Source organism: Micromys minutus (assembly GCF_963924665.1).
Source record: "Micromys minutus genome assembly, chromosome: 1".
In the NCBI taxonomy this organism is placed as follows: Eukaryota; Metazoa; Chordata; class Mammalia; order Rodentia; family Muridae; genus Micromys; species Micromys minutus.
In genome coordinates this window covers 96,718,453-96,743,474 of record NC_137969.1, presented here as the reverse complement: position 1 = coordinate 96,743,474, position 25,022 = coordinate 96,718,453, and the positions used below count along the sequence as shown (strand labels likewise).

The 25,022-nt window shown below is 48.7% G+C and overlaps 1 protein-coding gene across 1 annotated transcript in view; it reads right to left on the bottom strand.

Annotated features, from left to right (window-relative positions):
* KLHL3 (kelch like family member 3) overlaps positions 1-25,022 on the bottom strand; it is a 104,503-nt gene that overhangs the window by 37,805 nt on the left and 41,676 nt on the right. The window contains exons 5-6 of the mRNA XM_080938491.1: positions 24,468-24,630; positions 11,743-11,852 (exon numbers count right to left, since the gene is read on the bottom strand). Of these exons, the coding sequence (XP_080794617.1) occupies positions 11,743-11,852; positions 24,468-24,630 (273 nt within the window). The remainder of the gene's footprint in view (positions 1-11,742; positions 11,853-24,467; positions 24,631-25,022) is intronic.

Genomic DNA, 25,022 nt, shown 5'->3' with positions numbered 1-25,022 from the left:
TCAACTTGACACAAGCTGGAGTTATCTCAGAAAAAGGAGCCTCCTTTAAGAAAATGCCTCCATGAGATCCAGCTGTAAGGCATTTTCTCAACAAGTGATCAATGGGGGGGGAGGGCCCAGCCCATTGTGAGTGGTGCCATCCCTGGGCTGGTAGTCATGAGTTCTATAAGAAAGCAGGCTGAGCAAGCCAGGGGAAGCAAGCCAGTAAGTAACATCCCTCCATGGCCTCTGCATCAGCTCCTGCTTCCTGACCTGCTTGAGTTCCAGTCCTGACTTCCTTTGGTGATAAACAGCAGTGTGGAAGTGTAAGCTGAATAAACCCTTTCCTCCCCAGCTTGCTTCTTGGTCATGGTGTTTTACACAGGAATACAAACCCTGACTAAGACACAAATTGTAATGACAGCAAAGTTACCATTATGGTTTCGAATCACCACAGCATGAGGAACTGCATTAAAGGGTTGCAGCATGTGAAAGGTTACGAACCACTGCCCTAATGTATCTGCCCTGAAAACTCCTTTTACTTTTAATGCCAAAGTGGGGGGGGGAGACCTCAACCCACCACAGATCCCTGATTCTCAAGTCGGTCACTTTCCTCCTCAAGTGTACAACAGGCTGCCCCAAGAATGAGAAGTGTCTGCAAATCCTTCCGCCCATAGACTCTGCAATGCCCTCCCTGCCCAACGATCTGGGATAAAATACTCCTGGGTGTTTTTTTCATGAGCTATAAGGAGCTCCCCCTAGATCCAGATGTTCTGGACACAGGCTTGCAGTCTAGCTGGTTGCCACACTGAACTCTTGGACAGTAATGGCTAGGGCGGCTCATCTCTGTATCCCCCGACGGAGTGCTACAGCAAGGGGAGACAGAGACAAGCACTTCAGTCTCTACTCACGGTTACTTAAGCATTCACCTGCCACACTGAACCCTGGTTACCAGCTTCAAGCTTTAAGAAAATGAAGCAGCAGTGGGGGATGGGGATGAATGGTGGAGCTAGGTTCCATCCCCAGCGAGGCATAGGCTGCCCATGATGTATCTGTAATCTTAGCAACTGTGAGGTGGAGAATCCAAGGCTGTCCCTCTGCTACATAGCAAGGTTAAAGCAGACTTGAAATACACAAGCTCTTATCTCAAAGAGGGAAAAAAAAAAAAAAAAAAAAAAAAAAAAAAAACCCTTGAAGTGAACTGTGTTCTGGCTAAGGAACATCAGACACAAACATACAGGCAACTCTTTAAGTTAAAATACTCATAGGAACCTATCTATGGAATAGGAAGTCAAATGTCAGCCGCCCTTTGAGCTAGAGGAAGCAGACTAAGGGAGGATTCTGGAGTCGGTTTCTCCATCTGCATGCTAGTTGGACCGCTCCGTTTACTTTGTAAACTGTGGGCTTGCACACGTGTTATTTGCTTCTGCATTTCTCGACTTGCCACACTACAAACTTCACATCGAAAGCAAGTTCGTACACTTGGCCTTCAGAACAGGAGTAGCTGTGGAAGACCCAGCACTGTGACACCCTGCTCAATTGTAAGAGCTTAACTGTACTCCCCAAAGGGTAATGGGGAGAGTAACACTTCCAGAAGCCATCGATTAGTAAATCAAAACCCAGCGTCAGGTAAGGTCTGCCTCCCTACGAGTCTGGTGGGATGGCTTCTTGGGGTCCCCAAAACAATACAGACATTTGCCACTGCTGTTGGTTGCCTACCAGAGCTAAATGGCAATACCCTGCGGTTGAAGACAACACACATCCCAGCTGCAGGACACAGGCAAATCTAGTTGGAACTGGCTGGAAAGTCCCTCCCTGATGGCTAACCCTGATAGTGTCAGAATGTCTGTCACCAAGTCTTGCTTGTCTGTGGATCCCATGGGCAACAGCACTGACCAGGCAAGAAATGCCCTCTGAGTCAACTGTGGTAAGTCTGCTATAAGGATCACCAACCACTCACTGCCTGGAACCAAGGCCCACTCTCCAATCGGGGGAGGAGTCACATCTGGCACCATAAAGCAGGTCAGAGCCCATGGTTTTGAAAGTCACAGGCCTTAGTAGGGAAGCCATTGCTGTTATTTGATAAATGGGCATGTGTCTGTCTGTCCATCATGTGACCTCCCACGTGACTGTGCTCATCCCCATAGATTAATGTCCCTGCTACCTTTGGTTGTCGAGGCTCCTTTCTGCCGATAAAGGCGGTGCCGATAAATGACTGCTGAATATTTGGCCATAAATTGGTTGTTGGATTCACTCCCTTCCAGGCCTAATGAATACTGAAGAAGGACATAAGAGCCAGAGCAAGGTGGGGGAGGGAGGAGTGGGAAACACTGACTTCCAGGTATGACGTGGCTGCCCTTCTCTTAAACTCATAGCCGCTGTGATTACGCATAAGAGATCTGCACATGGCTGAGCCCATTGGCAGCCTGTCTTGGGGGAGGGGCTCATGAGAACTCATCCCTCCTTGAGGGTTTGCAGACAGTCAGTGGTTGACAGGGCATTTCCTTCAGTGGGTCAGCCATTGCTAAGGAGCCTGTACTGTAAGAAATCCTCTCCCATTCACTTGTAAACAACCCTAATGAAATCCACTAGGTATCTCTCTCTCTCTCTCTCTCTCTCTCTCTCTCTCTCTCTCTTTCTCTCTCTCTCTCTCTCTCTCACACACACACACACAGTAGGATTACCAGTTGAGAAGAGGAAGGGGGTCAGTGGGGTATGTGAGGGGGACCAGAGAGGGTGACAGAGAAGTGAATGTTAATTAAAATCTGTTATGAACATGTATGAAAATATCATAATAAAAGCAATCATTAAATATAAAAAGGACATGCAAACAACAGAACTAATGCTAAGGGAGACGAGTTTGCTGTCTCGGGCTAAGAAGCTGGTCACAGACCTCAGAATACACAGTGCTTCCAACAGATCACCCTAAACAGTAAGGTTTGTCTGCTTGGTAGTCAAAAACAATGTCTTTATGGAAGTCAAGCCCAGCCTGCCAGCCAAGGTTCTACAGCCTACATCCCTCAGCAGAGCCTGCATCCCTCAGTGGAGCCTGCATCCCTCAGCAGAGCCTGCATCCCTCACCAGAGCCTACATCCCTCAGCAGAGCCTGCATCCCTCAGCGGAGCCTGCATCCCTCAGCAGAGCCTGCATCCCTCAGTGGAGCCTACATCCCTCAGCAGAGCCTGCGTCCCTCAGCAGAGCCTGCATCCCTCAACAGAGCCTGCATCCCTCAGCAGAGCCTGCATCCCTCAACAGAGCCTGCATCCCTCAGTGGAGCCTGCATCTCTCAATAGAGTCTGCATCCCTCACAGTAGCACCAACAAAACATCCCTCAGAGACATCATTCCAGTTTTCCCCAGGAAATAAAATATCACAGTTAGACCCTTGGAACATAGTACAGCACCTGCTATAAAACAGAGAAAAATCCAACCTGAGTTCTCATGAAAATGTAAGTTTTAAGACACTTAGCCCATTTCTTCTGACCCACATCTAAACTGCAAGCAATCACCCAACCAGTGTGGATTCCGGGCTGTCTATGAAAAGCCTCCTTGTCTTGTGGAGGATTTCCACTGTTGAATAACCATAACCAAGAGCAACAGGGAAGGGAAGGGTTTCCTGCAGCTTACAGCTGGTGGTCATCCAGTGAAGGGACTCTCTCTTGGAGGGACCCTGTGGGATCCTGACTTGCTCCCCACGCCTTGTGTAGCCCGATTTCTTATAGCACCCAGGACAAGCTGGCAAGGGGTGGTGGCACCACCCACAGTGAGCTGGGTCCTCCCAAATCAATCATCAATCAAGATAATACACCACATTCTTCCCCGCAGGCCAATCTGATGGGGGCGTTTTCTCAATAGTGTCCCTCTTCCCAAATGACTCTAGCTTGTGCCAAGCTGACATAGATCCAGCCAACATATTTATTTATGTTTCATAAGATGGCATGGAATAATTGAGCTGTACAAAGTCAAGACTCGGAGACACCCAACAACTGCTATGCAGCAATGCCCTGACAGACTGTACTCAGGAGATGTTGGCAAATCTCTCTTCTTCCTTCATGCACCCGGGAGTTTGCTATCCTGCCTTTGTGCTTGCAAGGGTACCTGTAGCCAGTGCAACAAACCAGTTGCTTACAGGCTTCGATTTGATTTGACACACTGCCCCATGTAAGAGAACCCAGGAAGGGATGGAGAGATGGCTTGGCGGTTAAGAGCTCTGGCTGCTCTTCCGGAGGTCACAGCAACAACCACATGGTGGCTCACAGCCATCTGTAGCTGGATCTGATGCCCTCTTCTGGTGTGTCAGGGACAGTGTGGTTATATACATAAGATAAATAAATAAATCTTAAAACAAGAAACGGGAAGAAAAGAAAGAAGAACCCAGGAGGATCCTTGTATTGGCTCAGTCATGATGTGGAGAGATGTGGAGAATCTACCCAAAGAACTAGTGGTACCTCATTATTCTGTCTTGTGTGTTTGTCCTGCTCTCAAGCAACAGGAGTGTGTGTGTATGTTTGTGTTTGTGTGTGTGTGTGTGTGTATGTAGGAGTATTTGTGTGTGTGTGTGTGTGTAGAAGTGTGTGTGTAGGAGTGAGTATGTGTGTGTAGGAGTGTGTGTGTGTGTGTAGGAGTATGTATGTGTGTAGGAGTGTGTGTGTGTAGGAGTGTGTGTAAGATTGTGTGTGTGTGTTTGTGTGTGTGTATGTAGGAGTATGTGTGTGTGTAGGAGTGTGTGTGTAGGAGTGAGTATGTGTGTGCAGGAGTGTGTGTGTGTGTGTGTGTATGTAGGAGTATGAATGTGTGTAGGAGTGTGTGTGTGTGTGTGTGTGTAGGAGTGTGTGTGTGTAGGAGTGTGTGTAAGATTGTATGTGTGTGTAAGAGTGTGTGTGTGTGTTCACCTGTGCATGTACCTATACAGGAGAAAGAGTGATACTAAATTTCTTCTAGGACTCTCCACCTTTACTAGAGACAAGATAGACCTTTCACTGAACCAGGAACTCTCAGCTTCAGCTAGAATGCTCAGCCAGGAGGTTCCCCCAAGAAGCTCCTGCCTCCCCTCTGCCCAGCACTTCCTGTTATGGACACTTGTTGCTCTGCCAGTTCTGACACAGGGGTTTTGAGATCTAAATGCATCCTGGACCAGAAAGAGCACTTGGTTCACTAACCTATCTCTCTAGGCCCAACTAGCAGCAATTTTTAAAACAAAAACCAAATGAAGAAAAGGAAGGGAAACGAAATAGCAGTCTATGCTCCCCCTGTCCTCTACACACACACACACACACACACACACACACACCTCTACATGCCTGTTCTTTTCTCTAAAGAAGTATCAAAATCAATCCAGTTGGTTGAGGCCAGGGCCACCCTTAGCCTGTGTCCCTCATTCCTATGAGTGTTCAGCCGAGCATCCTCGTGGTGTCAAAGATGGCTGTGGTACCCTTGGCAGGCCTCGGAGTAGGAACTCTAGGTCACAACAGTGGTCCACAGCAGTGCAGATGCTGAGAGAAGAGCATCTCCAGTGGGGGCCTGAGTTGGCCACTAATGCTCCCAGTAGCTAAAGAGATGCCTAACCGCCGGACGGATGGAGCCTTCCCATCAGCAGTATTTCCTGTGTTCTAGGCAAATTCATGCACATTTTGTTCCCTCCTAGGATAGCCCTACAGGGTAAATCCCATGCTGCTATCCGCTTGTACAGATGAAATTGCTGAGCCTGGGAAGGGCTCTACCCAGCAAATATTTTCCATGCTCTCCCCTGAGCCTCATATCAGTCTAGAAGACAGGCGGCACCTCTGAGCACGTAGTGGATACATTCTGGCAGGAGATAAGTTGCTTATTTTAGCATTTTTCTGGCTGGAAAGAAGCACGCTGTCTGGACACAGCGGCTGCTGAGCACCCGGCCATTCGCAGTAAAGCGCCGTGTATCCTTGACTTCGCGAAGGGCAGGTTAACCTTTCGAAGCTCTGATGTCTGAAACCTGGCTGCACCTCACAGTACACATGCAAGAAAGCTACAAGCTACAGGCACCAAAAGGAAGCCTGAAGTACAGCTAGTGTAACTGTTAAATGTGGCTTTACAGAAACTGAAAGGTTTACAGCTGATAGGACTAAATGCAGTTGGGTTTCAACTTAAGATCCCTAAGATTACTTCAAATGCATTTAAAATTAAAAGGAAAACAAAAACCAAAACCTATGGAACAAAGGGGTAAAGCTGTTGTGTGTGTCAGTAGTCACTTAGCACATCCAGGGAGTAGAAATCTTAAAATCTGGGGCACGGTTTTCAAAGCACAAAGAACTAACATTCAGATGGTGAACACTTGTCAGGAGTTTCTGAGCTGCTAGCAATATTTAAAGTACTAAGAAAAAGAAAACTATGGTGGGGGGGCGCTAGAGAGATGGCTCAGTGGTTAAGAACGCGTGCTTCTCTTATGGAAGACCTGAGCTGGTTTCTAAGCACCCACATGGCAGCTCACCACCATCTGCAACTCCAATTTTCCCGGGGGGGGGGGGGGGGGGTAATCCAGTGCCCTCTTCTGGCTTCCATGGGCACTGCATGCATGTGGTATGCAGACATATGTGTAGATGTCTGAGGCCAGACAGGCTTGCTTCAGGTCAGCAAGGACCACACAGTGAGACCTTGTCTAAAGAAAAGAAAAGGGGAGGGGAAAGAAAGGGGAAGGGGGAAGGGGAGGGAAAGAGGGAGGGAGAGGGGAGGAGAGAGGCAGAGGGGAGGGTAGGGCAGGAACCCTGGTCATCAGAGGAAACAGCCAGTGCTTTTAACTGCTAAGCCGTCTATCCGGCCCCCAAACCCCACTTTTGCTCAGCCTCACTGTTAAAGTACTAAATCTAGTGAAGGCATAGATGTTTGTGTTAGTAACTTTCCAGGACGCTGCGATCAGCTCCCTGATAAGAAATTGGCTTAGCGGGGGAGTGACTGACCCGGCTCATGGTTTGAGAGTCTTGTCTCTCATGGCAGAGAAGGCAGAGCAGTAGGGACAGCTTGGAGCTGCTGTGGCAGGAACATGAAGCTCCTTGCTCATCTCTGTAGACAGGGAAGCAGAGAGAAATGAATGCTGGTGCTCAGGGGTTTCCCTCTTCCCTTTTTATTCAGCCTGAAGCCCAGTAGGATGATGCCCAGTAGGATGAGCATTCAGAATGTGTCTTTCCCCACATGGTTAGTCCTCCCTGAGGAAAACCCTCCCAGACACGCCCAAATGCTTACCTCTCTAAAGCCCGAGGACCATGTATTTCTTATGTCAACAACCTAAATTTACCATCACCAGTCTACCCCGTCAACCCGACACCCAAGCATATTACTTTAAGCCACGGCTTTCCATCCTGGTCCCTAAAGTCTCATAGCATATGATATATAAAGTCACAAAGTAAACAATCCCATCCCAAGGGAGAACTGGGGATGGTAAAGTAAACTGGGGCTAGTAAAGAGCCAGGGGAATCTCTGTGAGTCTGAGGCCAGCCTAGTCTACAAAACGAGTTCCAGGACAGCCAGGGCTATACAGAAAAACCCTGTCTCAAGAGGAGCTTGGGGGTTGGGGGGAGAGGAGAGAGGGAGAGAGAGGAGGAGGAGTTGGAGGAGGGGGACGGAAAGAAAAAGGAGGAAGGAGGGAAAGGAGGAAGAGGAGGAAGAGGAGGAAGAGGATGTTGGGACCAAAAGAAACACAAGGCTCAGGAAGGTAAAGACAAATGCATCAGTTCCCCTGGATATCAGGGCTCAGACATGAGTAGACTCTGCCTTGCAACACTGTAGCCTGCTACAATCACCACCTCTCTCCGGGGTCAGCTCCACTGGGTATCCGCAGTTTCTCCCCATGAGTGCCCTACTTTCCTGGCATCTCCCATCCTGGGAGCCTCACTGAAACTGGGGCTTGGCCTTCTCAGCTTTGTACACAGTCTGCTCAGGAACTCCATGCGGGGGATCTGATCCTGCTACAGGTAGCCTAGACTTGGTAGCTTTCTGGAACATTTCTTACTTTAACATCCTGGATCAGCCTCCAAGATCCGCACTGTGTGAATGATGGTGAAGTCTGCTGCCTGCTCAGGATGTCGCCTGACCCTGGACAACAGGCCCTCGGACAACAGCTATCATCCATGTGACTTTGTTGCTAGACCAGGGAGATGCCTCTTCAGGTAGCCCTACTTGATGGATCAATCAGGTTGTCTTCGCTCAGGCATTCTCTTTCTGACAATTCTTTTTCAAACACATTTTCTTTATTATACTCTAGAGCTTCCGGTGGATACAGTGTCCCTTAAAACTTAAGGGAGTTTTCCTTCTGTCCCAGTGGTAAGGTGTGGGAGGCATGTCCTAAATTACACTGGTCTCTTCGACACTGAGAGCTGCTGTACCCACAGCCCAGCTCTACTACCACAAGGGCAAACTTTCTTATCAGTCATTTACCTTAGCTGTTTTCTTCAGTTGTGCAACAAAATATCTGACAAGAAGCCTCTTAAGGGAGAAACATTCTTTCAGGCCACAATTTGAGGATGCAGCCTTCTGGCTCACGACTCCATGGACCAGGAAGCAGAAAGCGATGAATTCAGGCACCCAGGTAAACTCTTCCGCCCCTCTTTTTATTCAGCCTGGGACCCAGCCCTCGTGGACAGTACCATCCATAGTCAGGGTGTGTCTTCCCTCAGTTAGTACCCTCAGGAAAAGCGCTCACAGGCATGCCCTAGAGTGTAGCCCACCAACACCCTCGGAGTTTCTTAATCTACTCAAGTAGACGGTCAACATCAATCGCCACGAGTCACTTTTGGGAAGGTGTCCCCTAATTCTGAAGGTTCTCACACTTTCAAGGAATGATGCATGCAGAATTCTGTCAGTGTGAACATACATCTATGCACTCTGAGCCCTACTTTAAAAGAGCATGCATTCCCTAAGTGCACAAAGTCATGAAAGCCGCCCCACAGAAGTTTGCGTTTCTCTGCCTTGGGAGAGATGCAGTTTATTTAAGAGCATACTCGGGCAGACCATCACCTTAACCACTCAGACACCTTGGCCCACAAGAATATCTGCCAACCACCTGAAGAGACTGGCTGCATTGTCATTAGCAATGGTACCTCAGAATGCAGGACTGTGGTTACTGTGGCGTTAGCCATGAACTGAACCACTGAACATCTCCAAGCTCACTGACTAGGACTGGTGTGAAAGGAAAGACTGAAATGTAACAGATGCAGAGCCAAATTATCCTGGGCTATCTTGACGTCTCAAGCCATTCATGGAAGCTGGAGAGATGACTCAGCAGTTGAAAGTACTGGCTACTCTTCCAGAGGACCCTGGTTCTATCTGTAGCACCCACAGGGTGGCTAGCCACCATCTCTAACTGCAGTTCCCGTGGTCCCACTGCCCTTGTCTGGCCTCTATGAACATTGCCTGTGCATGGTGCATAGACACACAGGCAGGCAAAACACCCATACACACTAAACAGTGCCAGCCAAGATCTGAGGCCTACAGCACACATTGTCCTGCTTTGCTGTAGCCTACCTGATTTTCCCACCAATGCATTTGAAAAAGTGTGCCGATTTATGACTTTCTTTGTTCTCTCTCTCTCTCTCTCTCTCTCTCTCTCTCTCTCTCTCTCTCTCTGTGTGTGTGTGTGTGTGTGTGTGTGTGTGTGTGTCCATGTGTGTGTGTCTGTCTATGTGTATGTCTGTGTGTGTGTCTGTCTGTGTCTATCTGTGTGTCTGTCTGTGTGTCTGTCTGTGCATGTGTCTGTGTGTGTGCATGTGTATCCCTGTTAGAACAAAGCTCTGGGTGACCTGGATCTGTGTTCCTGGACTATGGTGGCTCACGTGTGGCTCCAGAACAAACTGACTTTCTTCCCTTTGAGATGAGAGCCACGCTGACAACTGGCATTGAGTGCTAGGTTTATCTCTGTCCCTTCTATTCCCCATGCCAACTCCCAGAAGGAGGTGTTCTTGGGATTCTTATTTTATATTTAGGGTGAGTTCTCGGGGTCACAGAGAGAGCGAGCAGAGACTGGGGCCAGGTTTGCCTGTATGCCAACCCCCTGTGGTGTTCAAGAGGTGATGATGTCCCCCCACCCCCACATTCTGCCAGAGAAAACACAGATTTTTTTTTGGTGCTTTCTGTGCAGGGTGCTCTGGCATGGGTTCCTAAAAGATGTGCACCCAAAAACATCTGGGAAGGAATGAGTTTAAGTAAATAAAGGCTAACATATCCTAGGTCACAGTCCACTGAGGGATGTCAGGACAGGAACTCAAGCAGGGCAGGAACCTGGAGACAGGAGCTAGCACAGAGGCCACGGAGGGTGCTGCTCACTGGCTTGCTCCTCATGGCTTGCTCAGCCTGCTTTATTACAGAACCCAATACTATCAGCCCAGGGATGGCCCTGCTCACAGTTTCCTTCACCAAGCACTAATTAAGAAAATAAACTACACTTTGAGCTGGCCCACTCCAACATCTACCCCATCTATAAATTGCTGGAGTCCACGAAGGGAGGGTGTCCTACAGATCCAAACTGCAGGGTCTCCATGACACAAGGCAACAACAGGATCTCTGAGAGGAGTCCCACTGAGGTTCCGATATTAATAGAGGAGCAGAAGCCAGAGGCCTCAGACCAGACCAATGACTCATTGCAATGAACACTTGCAAGCAAAGGTGTGTGGGCAAAAGGGCGTGCTGTGGGATACACTCTGACACACCACAGCTTCCACGGCAAGATGGGTTTGTTTTGAGTTGGTTTTCTTTTGTGGGGGAGGTTGTAAGGGCAGATGTGACGGGCCGGGACAGGGAGAAGAGCAGGATTGGGATGCATGATGTGAAATTCGCAGAGAAGCAATAAAAATGTTTTAAAATAAGGGATGCTGACAGATGTTCTGGGGGCCCAAGACCCACAGTTCTAACCCCAACTGCTTTTCCCTCAAGCAAACTTTCCCAGGAGAACAGTGACTTGCACCACTCTATCCTCTGGACACACGAGCCGTCTGCCTATGAAGTCTTTCGTGATGGATTTTTCCATAACATTTCTTCAGGAAAGGACCTGACACTTCAATGCTGAGTGGATAGAAAGTATTTGGGGAGGGGGAAAAAAAACTGAGACTCTCTAGGGATGAAGAAAACACCCAAGGTGTGTTTTCGCAGCACTGCATTGTAGAAAATAAAGCCATCTCAGAGCATGACAGGCAGGGGGATGTGGTCCTGGATGCAGGGAGGAGCAACTGATCCCACACACAGGGAGGGTGATGATGACATTGGCTAATGCTGACTCCCTACCAAGAACTCTACCAGACATTTCATACAGCACACAATTCCATTCCACCCCTTGGCCTCCTGGTGGGGCTAGGTGGAAGCCACAGCCCACATGGGCAGGCAGGGTTGATGAGGTCAGAGAAAGTCAAAAGCACCCTCCCCAAGGTCATACAACTAACTTGCATAAGCTAGAGGTGAAGTGTGGGTCCTGCTGGATAACACCTACGGCTCATGTAAGTTTTACTGCCCTAGACTCCAGATCATGGAGCAAAGAAACTCTCCCTGTCACAGGAAGAACCTGGCACCAGCTTCTCATCTGTAACACGTGGGAAGCAGTAAGGCCTGTGTCTGGGACTACACAAGGACTTAACACAGGGCGTGGCAGTCTGAAGGCTCAGCCATTAGAAGCAGCTTTGTCATCCCGCCATCCCTTTATAGGATTCAGAGGATAACAGGCCTCCCACCTTCTCAGTTTGAAAGGTTCGTTTGTTTTGTTTTCTTGCTTGTTTAAGAAAGGGTTGTGTTTTCCCAGGGGACCACACAGTACCTTCTCTTCTGAGGAGACAGTCAGCTTGTCGCTGGATATCAAACTGCACACCTGGTCCAGACTTAAGCTCAGAAACTCCTCCCCCAGCATCACCTCTGGGAAGTGCTGCTCTGCTCCAAGACAAGAAGTTGAGACAACAAGGTTAGACCTCCACGAGTGAGCACAGGTAACCTTCACGGGCCGAGGCTGAGGACAAAGGTGGAGGTCCAAGGAGGAGCTGGAGGACATAGGAGAGAAAGACAGACATCCTGGCTGGGAGGGGGAGGGGATGCACTTTTAACCTGTTTAAGTTGTTAGAAGGAGGGAAACCTGGGGACAGATAAAGCAAGACAAAAGCCATAGGCGTGAGGTCCAAAGAAGGGAAGCCTGAGAGACAATACCAGCCCTGATATCTTCCTGGGCCATCGTCCATAGTGTAGGGTTCACTGAGCTGCCACCCCCTGTGAAAGAAGGACCTAGGTGTGGCCTGGCTTCAGCATTCATGACTTGTGTCCTCTCCTGGGCTAGCATTATCGTTTCTGTGGGTTTCACGATGGGGCAGACCTAAAAGTGTTTTTGCTGGCTTTCCCCATACAAACTCACCCAGATGGTATTTCTCAGTGTAGGCAGCCCCAGTCGCTCACAAGACCCTCCTGCTGCCCCACGTTGACTCTGTCACCAACCCCTCGTCTGTCCCGGTGTGCCCTTGCCTGGTGGCCTCTTTAATGACTCTGGAGATGCCCTCCTCATTTCCCACTGAAGTTGCCCTGCCCTAGCTGGCTGATCTCTCAGATGGCAGAGTCCTCCAGCCCTAGGAGGCTACTAAAATACCAGGTCTAGTAAAACTAGATGGTGCCAAAAAAATTAGAACTTATTAAATAATTTCCACATCCACCACCTTCTCAAAAAATTGAAAAAGAACCTATTCAAATCATTACTTATAGAAATTGTGTATGTTTGTGTATATATGTCTGTATGTGTGTTTGTATCTGTGTGCATTTGTGTGTGTATCTGTGTGTGTTTGTGCATACACACACGCCTGGCTGAGTGTATCCATGTGCACTACATACATGCAGGAGGCCATAAAGGTCAGAAGAAGATCCTTGGAACTGGATTTGCAGACAGTCATGAGCAGCCAAGTGGGTGCTGGCAGCCCACCCCAGGTCCTCTGCAAGAAGAGTGTGCTCTCTTAATGACACTCTTAAGAGTTAACTCCAGGGCCAGAGAGATGGCTCAGTGCTTAAGAGCACTGGCTGCTCTTCTAAAAGTTCTGAGTTCAATTCCCAGCAACCACATGGTGGATCACAACCACCTGTAATGGGACTGATGCCCTCTTCTGGTGTGTCTGGGGACAGCTACAGTGTACTCATAAATAAAATAAATAAATCTTTAAAAAAAATAAAAGAGAGAGAGAGAGAGAGAGTTAACTCTAACCCTCAAGCTCTCGGCACACCAGCCCTTCTAAGCCATTTCTTACAGAACTTGTTTTTACTTTTAGATTGAAATTTTTCTGATGTCATGACTTTCTGTACAAATTTCTACCTTTGTCTGGATTACCCACATGTTAATATTTTATTCTTAGATAATGGAGTTGTAAACATTTTTTCTCCCCATCTCCATCCCGGATGAGAGGCAATCTAGTCAGCCTTACACATGACTGTAGTCAAGGATCACCTCTCCCGAATGAGACAAACCTGCAAGTCAGACTCTCGACTATCATGAAGAATGAGGAGTCAGCCTTTCAGCCTTTGCCTGTCTGAGCCTTTGGCTTTTAGGTCCCAGGAGAGTCTTACAGACCAACACAGCCAGCCTCTGGCCTTTCCATGTCTAGCTTTGGTTGACCAACACACAGCAAACAGAAAACAGAAAATGTAGAGAAAGCAGGAGGCAGAGACACAGACATCTGTGCCATGTTAAAAAGAAAAAAACTCTTTGTGGCAAATGAGGCAAAGCACCTGGGAAGTGTCACACTACTGCGTGTCTTCATGTTGGCAAGCAAACCCGAAACCCCAGAGGTAAGGAGGGCAGAAGACAGCCTCCTGCCCACTCTTGCCCTGTGGAGTGGCGTGTGATTTCATCCTAGGTCCCTTCCTGCTACGGTGGATTGCTCCTTAACCCTGAAAGAGCTGCCCACTGAAACTCCCTTTTCCAAGGCCACCCACAGTGTGGCGTCTGGTGGGAAGGGCACTGAGGGGAGTGAGAGCTTCGCCTCCCATCCAACACTGGTGTCCAGGGACCCAGGGATAGGGGAGTGCAGGGAGGACGAGAGGAGTGGAGAGCAATGGGGAATAGAAGAGCTTGTCACCACCCCTGAGCCTGAGGGGGCTGGGACATGGACTTGAAGAGACAAACACATGTGCATATAACAGCTAGAAGCCACACGTCTCAGGAGGCTGGTAAAGCACACATCCCCTCTTAGAACTGAAGATGCGTGTGCCTGAGATGAAGCTGGGTTGTCAAGAGATGGACTTGTGCAAACAAAGCAATGAACGAAACTCTGGCTCCTGGTAGCAAACGAAGGAAGCTAGAGGAATTCCGGGGAAAGGGATCCGTACCCACGGTAACAGCAGCACGTCTTGTGCCAAAATTGAAAGCGACCTTCTTCTAAGAACTGCGGAGCCTATATGATGCCTTGCCTCTTGAGGGCTTAAATAATGGAGAGGAAAGAAATGAAAGCGAGTTTGGAGTGGAGAGGGAAGGGATGGGAAGGGACGGCAGAAAGGAGAAGGGGTGGAAAGCAGAAGAGGTTACAAGTAGGGAGTATTGTGTTTCTCTATTCGGTCTGAGGCGACGTAAGCCCTAGCCTCCATCCCAGGTTCCCTTTCTGTTAACAGCACCTAAGAAGCAACGGGACCGATGGGTGTGCAGCGGTGCCTCAGTGTTTGCTCCCAGAACACCCACATAGCAGCTCACAAACAGCTCTAACTCCAGTTTCAAGCGATCTGATGCCCTCTTCTGCATGCATGTGGCTCACAGACATATATGGACAAACACACACACATACACACACACACACACACACACACACACACACACACACACATTTAAAAAAGAACAGGATAAACAAATCATGTGGCTTCTAACTCGGCTTCCAAGAAAGAAAGCTGTCCCCAGAGAACTGGGTCCACATTAACCCTTTGCCTAGACGTTCTCTAAAAAGCACCCACTCTGCCTGCAGGGGTATTTCCCCAAGAATCATCTCCTATAGCTGCCTGGTTTTTGTCTGTCTTGCTTTGGTGTATTTTATGTTTATTTTTTGGGGGGGGATATTCACTTTATTAGGTAAACCTCATGTTGCTGCCAGTAGTTTTCTGATGTTGTTCTGATGAAGCTACCTACGGTGTATCCAGGTTGGTCTCAAACTCTCATCCTCCTGCCTCAGGCTCCCAAGGGCAGGCATACACAGCCACAGCAGTCCCCATAATGCATCAGCACGTTTCGGCAATGAAGCCTTGACTAAGAGAAGGCTTGGGTTCATCTCACAGACACTTTTTCCAGACTTCTGTCACCTCATTGATAAAATGTTATCCACATGCTCGAACTAGGTCTTGTTTTAAGGCTCAAAAATAATAATGTGCACTATTCAGTAGGTCACGAGGGTGGGGAGGGACACATTTCAATCACTTTGTCCAGGCTGAAAGGGAAAGTCTTGGTCATCCTCACATCCTGAGATCCCACCTGTTCAAGGAAGCAAGGCATATTTTAAAAAGCCACAGAAGTGGCAAACCAAAAAGGCTGTGCCACCCAGAGCTTGTATCAGAACAGAGGAGACTGTCAGCCCTAGAAACGCAGGACATGTACTTTCCAGACAGGTCCCATCACCAAATCCTGGACGACAGGCAACAAAGGCAAATACACAGATAGTTCTTGCACTCGGTAGATTTTTAAATTTCCTTGAGTTTCTAAAACAAAATTTAAAAAAAAACAAACAAACAAACAAATGACTTGCTCTAAGCATTTTTTTCTGGCCCCAAATGACAATCACAATAAATAAGCTAAATGAGAAACTATTTAAAGGCTTTTAAAAACGCTGACATGCGTTAGTCCACTCTGGATTTCTCACGAGGCTCATGAGGCATGAAACCCATCGGCCTCTTCCCTCTTCACAGCGGTCGGCTGTGAGCAGTGTTCCGATAGAGACACCTGTCCACAGCTTTGAGGCACCCTCTGGGACTACGGGGTCCTGCCAAGTCTCTGACATCAAATTTAATTCCATTGCATCCAACAAACTTTCTAGTCATTCGATTATCCGGGTCTCATGGGGCTTCAGTTTTGACAGACTGTCTCATAACGTCCTGTGAGCATTAAAATAAACATATCTAGAACTAGTGTTTATCGAGAACATCCAAGCACTACAGAGCAGTGAGCACCAAATGTGGTGTTTCTTTGGAAATCAAGAGAACCAAGCTGATGCCTATGAACAGGCTGCTAGCACCAGCAATCCCGGCCCTAAGCCCATGGTCGTGACTGTTATTTTCCTGGAGCCATCCATCCATCCCTCTTCTCCTGTTGTTTCTGAAGTGTTGCTAACAGAGGGCTAAAGATTTGGCCTAAGTGTCTCCTCTACAATATGAGCTCAAGTATAAAAACGGAGGAGTCCTGGGAAAATTCACATAGCAGCCTCAAGAGTCCCCAGGCCCATTCATCCACGGTTATATGCTACACACTGCACGTGTGGTCTCCCATCATCCATGGAAGATGTCCGGGAGAACCTGGTTTTGGAGGAGAGGTACTCATACAGAGACAGAAAGACAATATCCTGCAACCATGGCTCCGCCCAGTGAAGAAAACCCTCTGACAGTAAGTTACAACCTTCTGTGTTAATCTGTTTCTGATTTCCCCAAAAGTAGTAACAATAAGTAAAAGAGGAACAACAGATTCCAGGGTCCTGCCTCCAGTTCTGATTAACCACCTTTACTATCAATACCAAACCCAGTTAGAATCCTGAGTGCTAGCTAATGGAACCATTTGTGTATTTCTGTCCCTCTGGATGAGCATTTATAAGTAACACAGAGAGGTATGAGCTGAGCCATCTCTCCAGCCCCCTTCTCCCATTGAGTGTTGCCAACAGAGGACTCTGTACTAAATGTCTCCTCTAGAGAGGAACCTCAATATAAAAACATCAGCGTCCTGGGAAAATTCAGATACTGCTCACAGAACATTGAACAGAGTCTTGTGAGGTCCGGGGCTCTGTCTCACGCACGGGACTAACAAATGTCCCTTATCAAGCAACTCAGACTCTTATCTCAACGTAGAAAGGCTTCCTCTGGGGACACAGTTAGGTCTTCTCAATGACAAAGGCCTGGAGAAGGTTGAGGGAGGCGTTTTCTAATTATGGTTAACACTGAACTGAGTGTGTGTGTGTGTATGTGTGTGTGTGTGTTTCAATATAAAGTATATTTCTCCTGCTCACGTTCACACAACAGTAAGCATAAAGCCAGAGTTTAAAACCAAAGACTGTCTGATTACAATGACAAATGTTCTGGGGGTACCCTAGTCTTTAAGATGGAGGAAAGTCCTAGGGGTGGAGAGATGACTTAGAAGCTAGGAACGCTGGTTGCTCTTCAGAGGGCCTGGGTTCAGTTCCCAGCACCCACTGTCATGCCAGTTCCTGGGAACTATTGCCCTCTTCTGGCCTCTGGGCAATGCATGTCCACAGTACACATACATGCAGGCAAAACATTAATGCCAGTTTAAAAGGATAAATTTAAAAAACTGTGCTGAGAAGGCCATCCGGGCAAAGCTAAATATAAATACCCAAAAACCCTAAACTTTCCCTCTTGGATGTGATAGAGACAGGTTGGGGAGGGGCGCACACAGAGAAACAGAGACAAAGGCTATAAATATGAAGAACTTTCTTTTTAAAGGGAAAACAGCAACCTTAGAATGTAGACACATGCAGTGCGTTGGATGAGATGTCCCCCCCATACCCCTGAGCATCTGAATTAGGTCCCCAGTTGGTGGTGTTAAACGCCAGTGGGTTTAGGTGTGACCCTGCTGGATGAAGTCTGTCACTGGGGGTGGACACTGTGGTGCCAAAGCCATGCACCATTATTTCCAGAATGTTCTTCCTGCTTTTTTGTCTGAGAATCAAGAGATGAACTCTCAAGGTGACCCTGCAGCCACCTGCAAGCCACCTGCTGCCTCTGCCCCTCCCCCACCCCCCATCATGGACTTTTAAATTTCTGGAACCATAAGTCAAGTTTCTAAAAGGTGCCCAGGCTGTCATGTCTCATCATGGTGGGCGGGGGACACTAAGACTGCCTCTGAATTAAGATCTCTCCTTGTTACCAGGCTAGACAAAGTCTATTCACCTATGTTCCCAACATCCATCCCCACAAAACAGGGAAATAACGTAATTTCCATATCCCAATCTCTTTACCTGAGGTCCTTCCAAGATATGGGGACTAAGAAACACATGGGGACAAAGCACTTGACAGGGAAAGAAAATCTTAGAGCTGCCTAGATGCTCCCCCTAAGTGTTCCCCTCTAGGTGCTCCCCGTCCCCCTTTCCTTACTTCCGGTTTTTGATAAGCAGAGGTTAGCCCTCCTGAACCAGGATTTGATTTTCTTTTCAGCCTCATGTGTTTCTCTGCTCCAAGGAGAAAGCTGGGCTTCCACAGGGAAGTAACAGAGCCCAACTAGATGTCTTCCCAGGAGGGTCAGGGCCGTTAACCCCTAGACTCCAGATAGCTCCTCCACATGCCCCACAGAAGGTAGAAAACAGTCTCCATTTGGCCTGTGTTTCTTGTCTCAAAATGTACATATGTTCCCCCTACTCTCTCAAGTACATACACACACACAGGCACACATGTACACACATGCACACACAGGCATACATGCACACATGTACACACATGTTCACGCACATACACACGCAGGCACACATGCACACACACAGCCATGTGCTCCCTAATCAGTGCTACTGGGTACCGTGCCTGGGTCATGACAAAATACTGAAAACGCCCACCATCAGCTTCATCCTCTCTTGATGCAGCCCAGTCATGAGAGGGGCCTCGCTGGGTTTAAATGCTTCCTAAAACTTTCCTGCTCCTGGTTTAATTACTTCGTCCCAACAAATGACCTAATCAATCAAAAGGTGGGAGGGGGCATTTCTCTTTATGAACACACAAAATTAAATGGCTTTTCCATCTTGTGGCTAGAGTGTTTCGGCGGGTTGATGTAAACAGCATGCCCAAAGAATTTTAACTGCCGTGGCTTTAATGAGGCTCCATTAAAATCCCCTAAGCAGCTCCACTGATGGCCGGGGCACATGGCCCGCTAACTACCAAACAACCAAGTCTCTGAGGTTAAAGATTAAACGGAGCAACAACTACAAGGGATAAGAAATAGGCTGTGCACACTTGGGAGTCCCCTTTCCAGCCTCCAACTACCCAAAAGGGCTGAGATACTCTCTACTGAGGGCAGAGATCTGAGCAGCCAGCTTCTGAAGAGCCCACTCTCCCCCAGCGCGCGCGCACAGACACACACACATACACACACACACACACACACCATGACAGCAGCAGAGCAAACATCTCACACATCACCCTGCGAGTCAAGCTGGACCCATAGGAAGCAGGAAGAGCTGCTGCAGCTGCAAGAGCCAGGGTCTTTCCAAACAGGAAACCAAGCAGACCGTTGGGCAGAGAGGTGCTGTCCCCAGCCTGTTTTCCTCTCACCTGGAAGGCTGGAGACCTTTTCAAAGAGAAAGGTTTGACAATATCTGTCTGCATACGTACGACTGGGAATCAAACTCAGAGCCTCAAAGACCAAGGCAAGCATTTACGGACATACTGGATCTCCAGCCACATTGGCTTAAATATGTGTTTTCTTTGGTCCAGTTAACCCTACTAAGATTCTGCTCTACCAGCTATGGTCCAAAGCAGTATGCATAAGAATGCTTGCTTTACCGAGGGCCAGCAGGAAGGGTGCTGTGGCTGAGGCCTGCAACCTGAGTTCAGTCCCAGAACCCACATGCTAGAAGGGGAAAACTGACTCCTGTAAGTTGTCCTCTTACTTCTGCATGTACCATGAAAAGCAGGAGCCCCCACCCAATATGAAATACATGTAAAAAGATTCAATGCTCACTGAAATGTTCTCTGTAAAACTGGAAGCATTACTGTCCATTTACAGAGTATTAGTATAGCATCTTGACTCTATATATTTCTCTCTCTCTCTCTCTCTCTCTCTCTCTCTCTCTCTCTCTCACACACACACACACACACACACACACACACACACACACACAAATGGACAGCCTTATTCAAGAGTCTGGACATGATTCTAAGATCTTGCACTAGGTCAAATAAAAGCATGACGCGTAGGGGCTGGTACAATGGCTCATGGGTCAAGAGGACTGGCTGTTGCTCCAGAGGACCCGGGTCACATCACTCCCCAGCACCCACACGTGGGCTCACGACCGCTTGTAACTCCAGTTCCAGGAGATCCAGGTGCACACACACTGCACACAGACATACATCCAAACACGTAAAATACGAAGATAAAGTGACGTAAGAAGGGTGGGTAACAAAGAGCCTCTGTGTCCGCTCAAGCACATACATAAGTTCTATAGGAATACACAATACTGTCCCCCTGGTCCCTTGACAGGAGACTGACAGGCGTGTATGCCTTCACTTCTGACAGACAAGACTTGCCTCGTACAATAGTCTGTATTTTATAAAGTTTAGTGTGATGGTGTGGGAAGGTAGCTGTAGATGTGGAAGACTGCCCAGGTTCTAACAAGAAGGCCTTTTGAAACCTGGGGAGCATTTTTTTTTCCTTTATTTTATGTGCATGGGTGTTTGCCACATGTATAGCTGTGCACCGCCTAAGTTCTAGTGCCCTCAGAAGTCAGAAAGAAGAGGATGTCGGATCCCCTGGAACTGGAGTTACAGATGGCTGTGACCCACCATGTGGGTGCTGGGTCACCTAGAAGGGCAGCCAGTGCCCTTAACCATTGAGCCATCTATCCACGTTTTCAATTAAGGAGATACTGAAGGCTCCAGGGTGGACAAAGATGCTGTGGTGCTTCACTCGGTGGGTCTGTTCTGCTCCTCATGGTCATTCCGCTGGTCTGCTTTTCCTGCAATGATCAGGGATGGGCTCTGTATTGAGGTTCCAATAGTGACAATATGTTGGGGAAAAGAGCTGTCGTTGGGAAAGTTAAGTGTTCGGGGACAAGCTAGAGGTGGCAGGTGAGTGAAGGCAGAGCGCAGATGGCTAGAGACAGGGAAAGGGAGAAGAGAGACCACAGATCCACCTGCCCGTGTTTCCAAATAAAAGAAACTCAAAATCAGGACCCTTGAACTGGTCCCCTTCCCCAGAGCACATGTGGTTTGAACACCAGCAGTCAGAAGCCATGAGTTCTGGTGACTACAGCCTGGACTCAGCTCTGAGGCCCCTCAGTGCAGCAGGGATCCCCCTGTCAAGGGGGATCCAGAGCCCGTTCTCAGGGGTTTCTGCTACTAGAGAACATCTCCTCCTGCCCCTCGGCATTCCCGGTACCCTAAAGCTAGTAAGGCTTCTGAAACACAGTCTGTCCGCCCCACGTGTGGCCAGTCCTGACTTCTGGGTTTGATTCGAAGGCTCGCAATGTTGATTCAAAATGCTTGGTGAAGCATGGCAGCCCGGCACCGCTTCTTGCATGTGACAGTGGAACCAATAAAGTGACGTAAAAGATTGGGGTCCAGAAGCAGAGCACTAGGTCACACGTGAGGCCAGGGATAAATGATCATGGAATGAAGCAGGCCCACGTCAGTCAAAGAGGGCAGACACCAGGAGATGGCTCTAGCCTCCCCCTCCAGACACAGTGGTCTCCCTTTGTTCCCTATGCTCTGTTCCCTGCTGTTCAAGCTTCTGCATCATCCCTGTGCCTTAAACACCCTGCTCTACAGAGCTGAGCCTGCACAGAAGGTGGGCTGTGGGAAGGTCAACAGGCCAGCACCACAGAGAGAGGAGGTTCCATATCTGTCAAGCGTGCTAACTGAGCCAGGGAATGTAGACATGGCCGCCCATGCAGAGGGGACAAGCTCGGTACGATGCAACCAAGAGAAGACTTCCACACTGTGCTCCCCCAACCCCTAGATGACCGTAAGTCTGTACCAGCATCCGGTGCCTGTCCATCTGTCTACACTGCCCGATGCTGGGATTTGATGACACCGTGACACTGGTGATCAAGTGTCCCGTTTCGGTAGTATAGGCCCATTCTAGCTCCTCGTTGACTTTATGTGCAAACTGGATGCTGTGGAAGGTGATGGCCACAAACGCTGGCGCTGGGCTGGAATGCCATCCCTGCCCTTATTAGTTGCCTCTCCTCAGACCTGTCTTACCTCTTGGGGTCCTGGTTTCCTCAGCTGTTGCATACATTTGAGAAGGGCGCTTTCGAAGTGCTTAGCATAAAAGGGTAACCAAAGGTAAAGCTCTAATAAATACTAGTCATGGAAACTCACTAAGCTACCCACAGGCACATGTGCGGGAGCTGCTGCCAGAAGCCAATCACTCTGACAACATCAGGACCATCGTCTCCATCCTCTCACAGATCTGGCTGACCATGAGACGGGGTGGGGGGGGCGGTCGGGGGGTGAAGAAAACAGTGTTTGTATGGATGTACATGCTGGGTGGGTTAGCAGAGATGGCTGGCAGAGGAGATGAGAAAGAAGAGAACAGAAGTCCAAGCACCTCAGCATCGAATCCTCACCACACTGGCAAATGCTCACCGCGGGACCACATATGCAGATACTCATCCTGGCTCAGCTACTGCTAAGTCAAACCTGAGTAACATCCTTCAGGAAAGGGGGCCTCTTCCGAGTGGGACCCTCATTAAGAGAGACAAGCAGCGGAGTTCAGGCTCACAGCCAGCCACAGACAGAGAGCCAGGGCTACCACAGAAGTCCTTCACAATGGTCAGCTTCAAGCACATCTTTGCCATTGGTCACGTGTGTGTCTGCCTGGAGACCAAAGCGTCATTTGTGACCATTGGTCATGTGTGCCTTCCCACAGTCTGTGACCACTGGTCATGGAAGGCTGACAGTCCGTGAGGGTTGGTCACATGTGCCTTCCCATGGCGGATTACAGCCCTCACCAGGCACTGACTAAAGAACCAAAAGCAACAGCGCGCATGCTCATCTCGTGGACACAGGGACTAAAGCAGCACAGCGCAGACAGCGGCTCCTCAGCTCACTTCCTAGGTCCTGGCTACACAGGGAGCAGAAGAGGGGAGCAGGCTTGGAGCTGCTCATCTGAGCATGGGATGAGAGACAGCTTCCCCTGGAAGTCAGTGGGGCAGCTGTGCACCAACCTAGTAGTCAAGATGGCTCGGCCCGTTTCCTAGACAACTCGGGATCCTTCCATTTGCTCCAACGAATGCTGAGGGGGAGGGTCCTGGACGCCATAGTTACCTGCACTTCCTCTCCCTCCCAAGACTCCAGTCAAACACCGGGATAAATTCTCCAAGATACAGTGTTGCTCAGAAAACACGCTGCTAGACTGGGGCTCCTCCAGCTGTGTCTAGTGTGGTCACACACATGTGTGTGACAGTTGTTTGCTGCCTTTCTGGTGTTTGTGAATATTTTTCCTGACTAAAACACCTAATGGTAACACACGAATTGGCCCCGTTGTGAGGATGAATCGTGGGTAAGCCACTGTGTGTGAGGGAAGTCTGCAGAGGCCCGATCTTATCCTCCTGGAGAAGTCAACATTGATAGCTAAAACAAATAAAATTAAAATTAACAGTGTTCACAGTTTTCTGAGGTAAATGCAGGAAGCCAATCTGTGGAGTTGCCTCTTGTTTAGATTATATATAACTTTCTAATTGTGCATCTCTGTGAGGGTCTGTGCACGTGAGTGCAGGTGGGCAAAGAGGTCAGATCTCTTGGACGGAGCAATTGGGAAGCCCCAACATGGCTGCCGGGAAACCAGCTCTGGTCCTCTTAGAGCAGTGTGTGCTCTCAACCGATGAGCCCCATCACTCCGGCTTGAGCCTGACTCCACTCTCACCCTCGGTGGGGGTTGGTTGGTTAATTTCTTTGCTTTGGTTTGGGTTTCAGTGTGGTGTTTTATCATGTAACCCAGACTGGCCTTGAACTTGTGGTGATCCTCCTGCCTCTGTAGCGCTGAGTTGCAGGTATGTGCCACCATGCCTATCTTGCACTTTAATTCCTTTCAGACTTAATATGTCAGTGAATCTAGAAAGCAAGAGAGCATGTAAGAGGGCACTTGTTAATCACTGTGAGCCTGAACCGTGTTCAATTTCCAGTATCATCTACATAGAGCAATTTGACCAATGAAAAGTTGTCCTAAATAAAAAGAAGATCCATTTCAAGCTTAGTTTATGCTACACACATATGCATACACACACACACTAATGCATGCACGTACACATGCAAATTCTCACAACATACACACACACATACACACACACATACACACACACACCTGTATGTACACAAGTTCACTCACACACTCATACATGCCCACGTTTACAAGCTCACAAACTCTCACAAGCACACTAGCACACCTTCCCACACTCCTCAGCTCTTTCTGCGCTGACTACACCAACCGGGTACGAATGAACCATGTTCCACTCGGCAACGGGCTAGACTTGTCGGCTACTGATTGTCTGTCTTTTGTCTCCCAGACCAGGCCGCTTTGTAGCTGAAACCGCGTCTCACAATCTCTGAGACATCCCCTACGGGCCAGGTGACTAAATCCATGAGGTCACGGAGATGAGGGCCACCCTGCCTTACCTGCATAGGCGTTGGCCTGCTGCAGGAGGTCCGTGCAGGTATGCACGTCTGCGAAGGCTCGGATCCCCAAGCAGTTGGTGGGGTGCAACTGAGACTGTAGAAAATCACAGCAGTTCTGCCGCACGTCCATGAGCTGCAGCAAGCTGGCTGCTGGAAGTAGTACCTGAGAGAAAGAGAGAGACAGACCCTCTGAGACACTCAGTCCCACAGCAATAGCTCATCCCCAAAATCACTGGCCTTCATGTTCCTGTGACTTTAAACTCAAAATTTTCTCATGGCTCTCCACTGCCTTCTTGCTGAATCCAAACTTCCCAGCTTGCTTTGCCCCTGAAGCCCCACCCACAAGAGGAGTCTAAGTATCATTCCAACCTGTTAAGCTTTCCTGGGTCGCCTCCATCCCAGGACACTAGTAAACTGCAGGGTTAGGTTAAGCAGACCTAGGCAGACCTAAAAGCCCACTCATGTCTAAGAACTCGAGTGACCTTGTATCTGCTGGGCCAGAAACTACACCCAGTGAGACACAGTGTGTGCACACCTATAGCACAAGGATAGCAA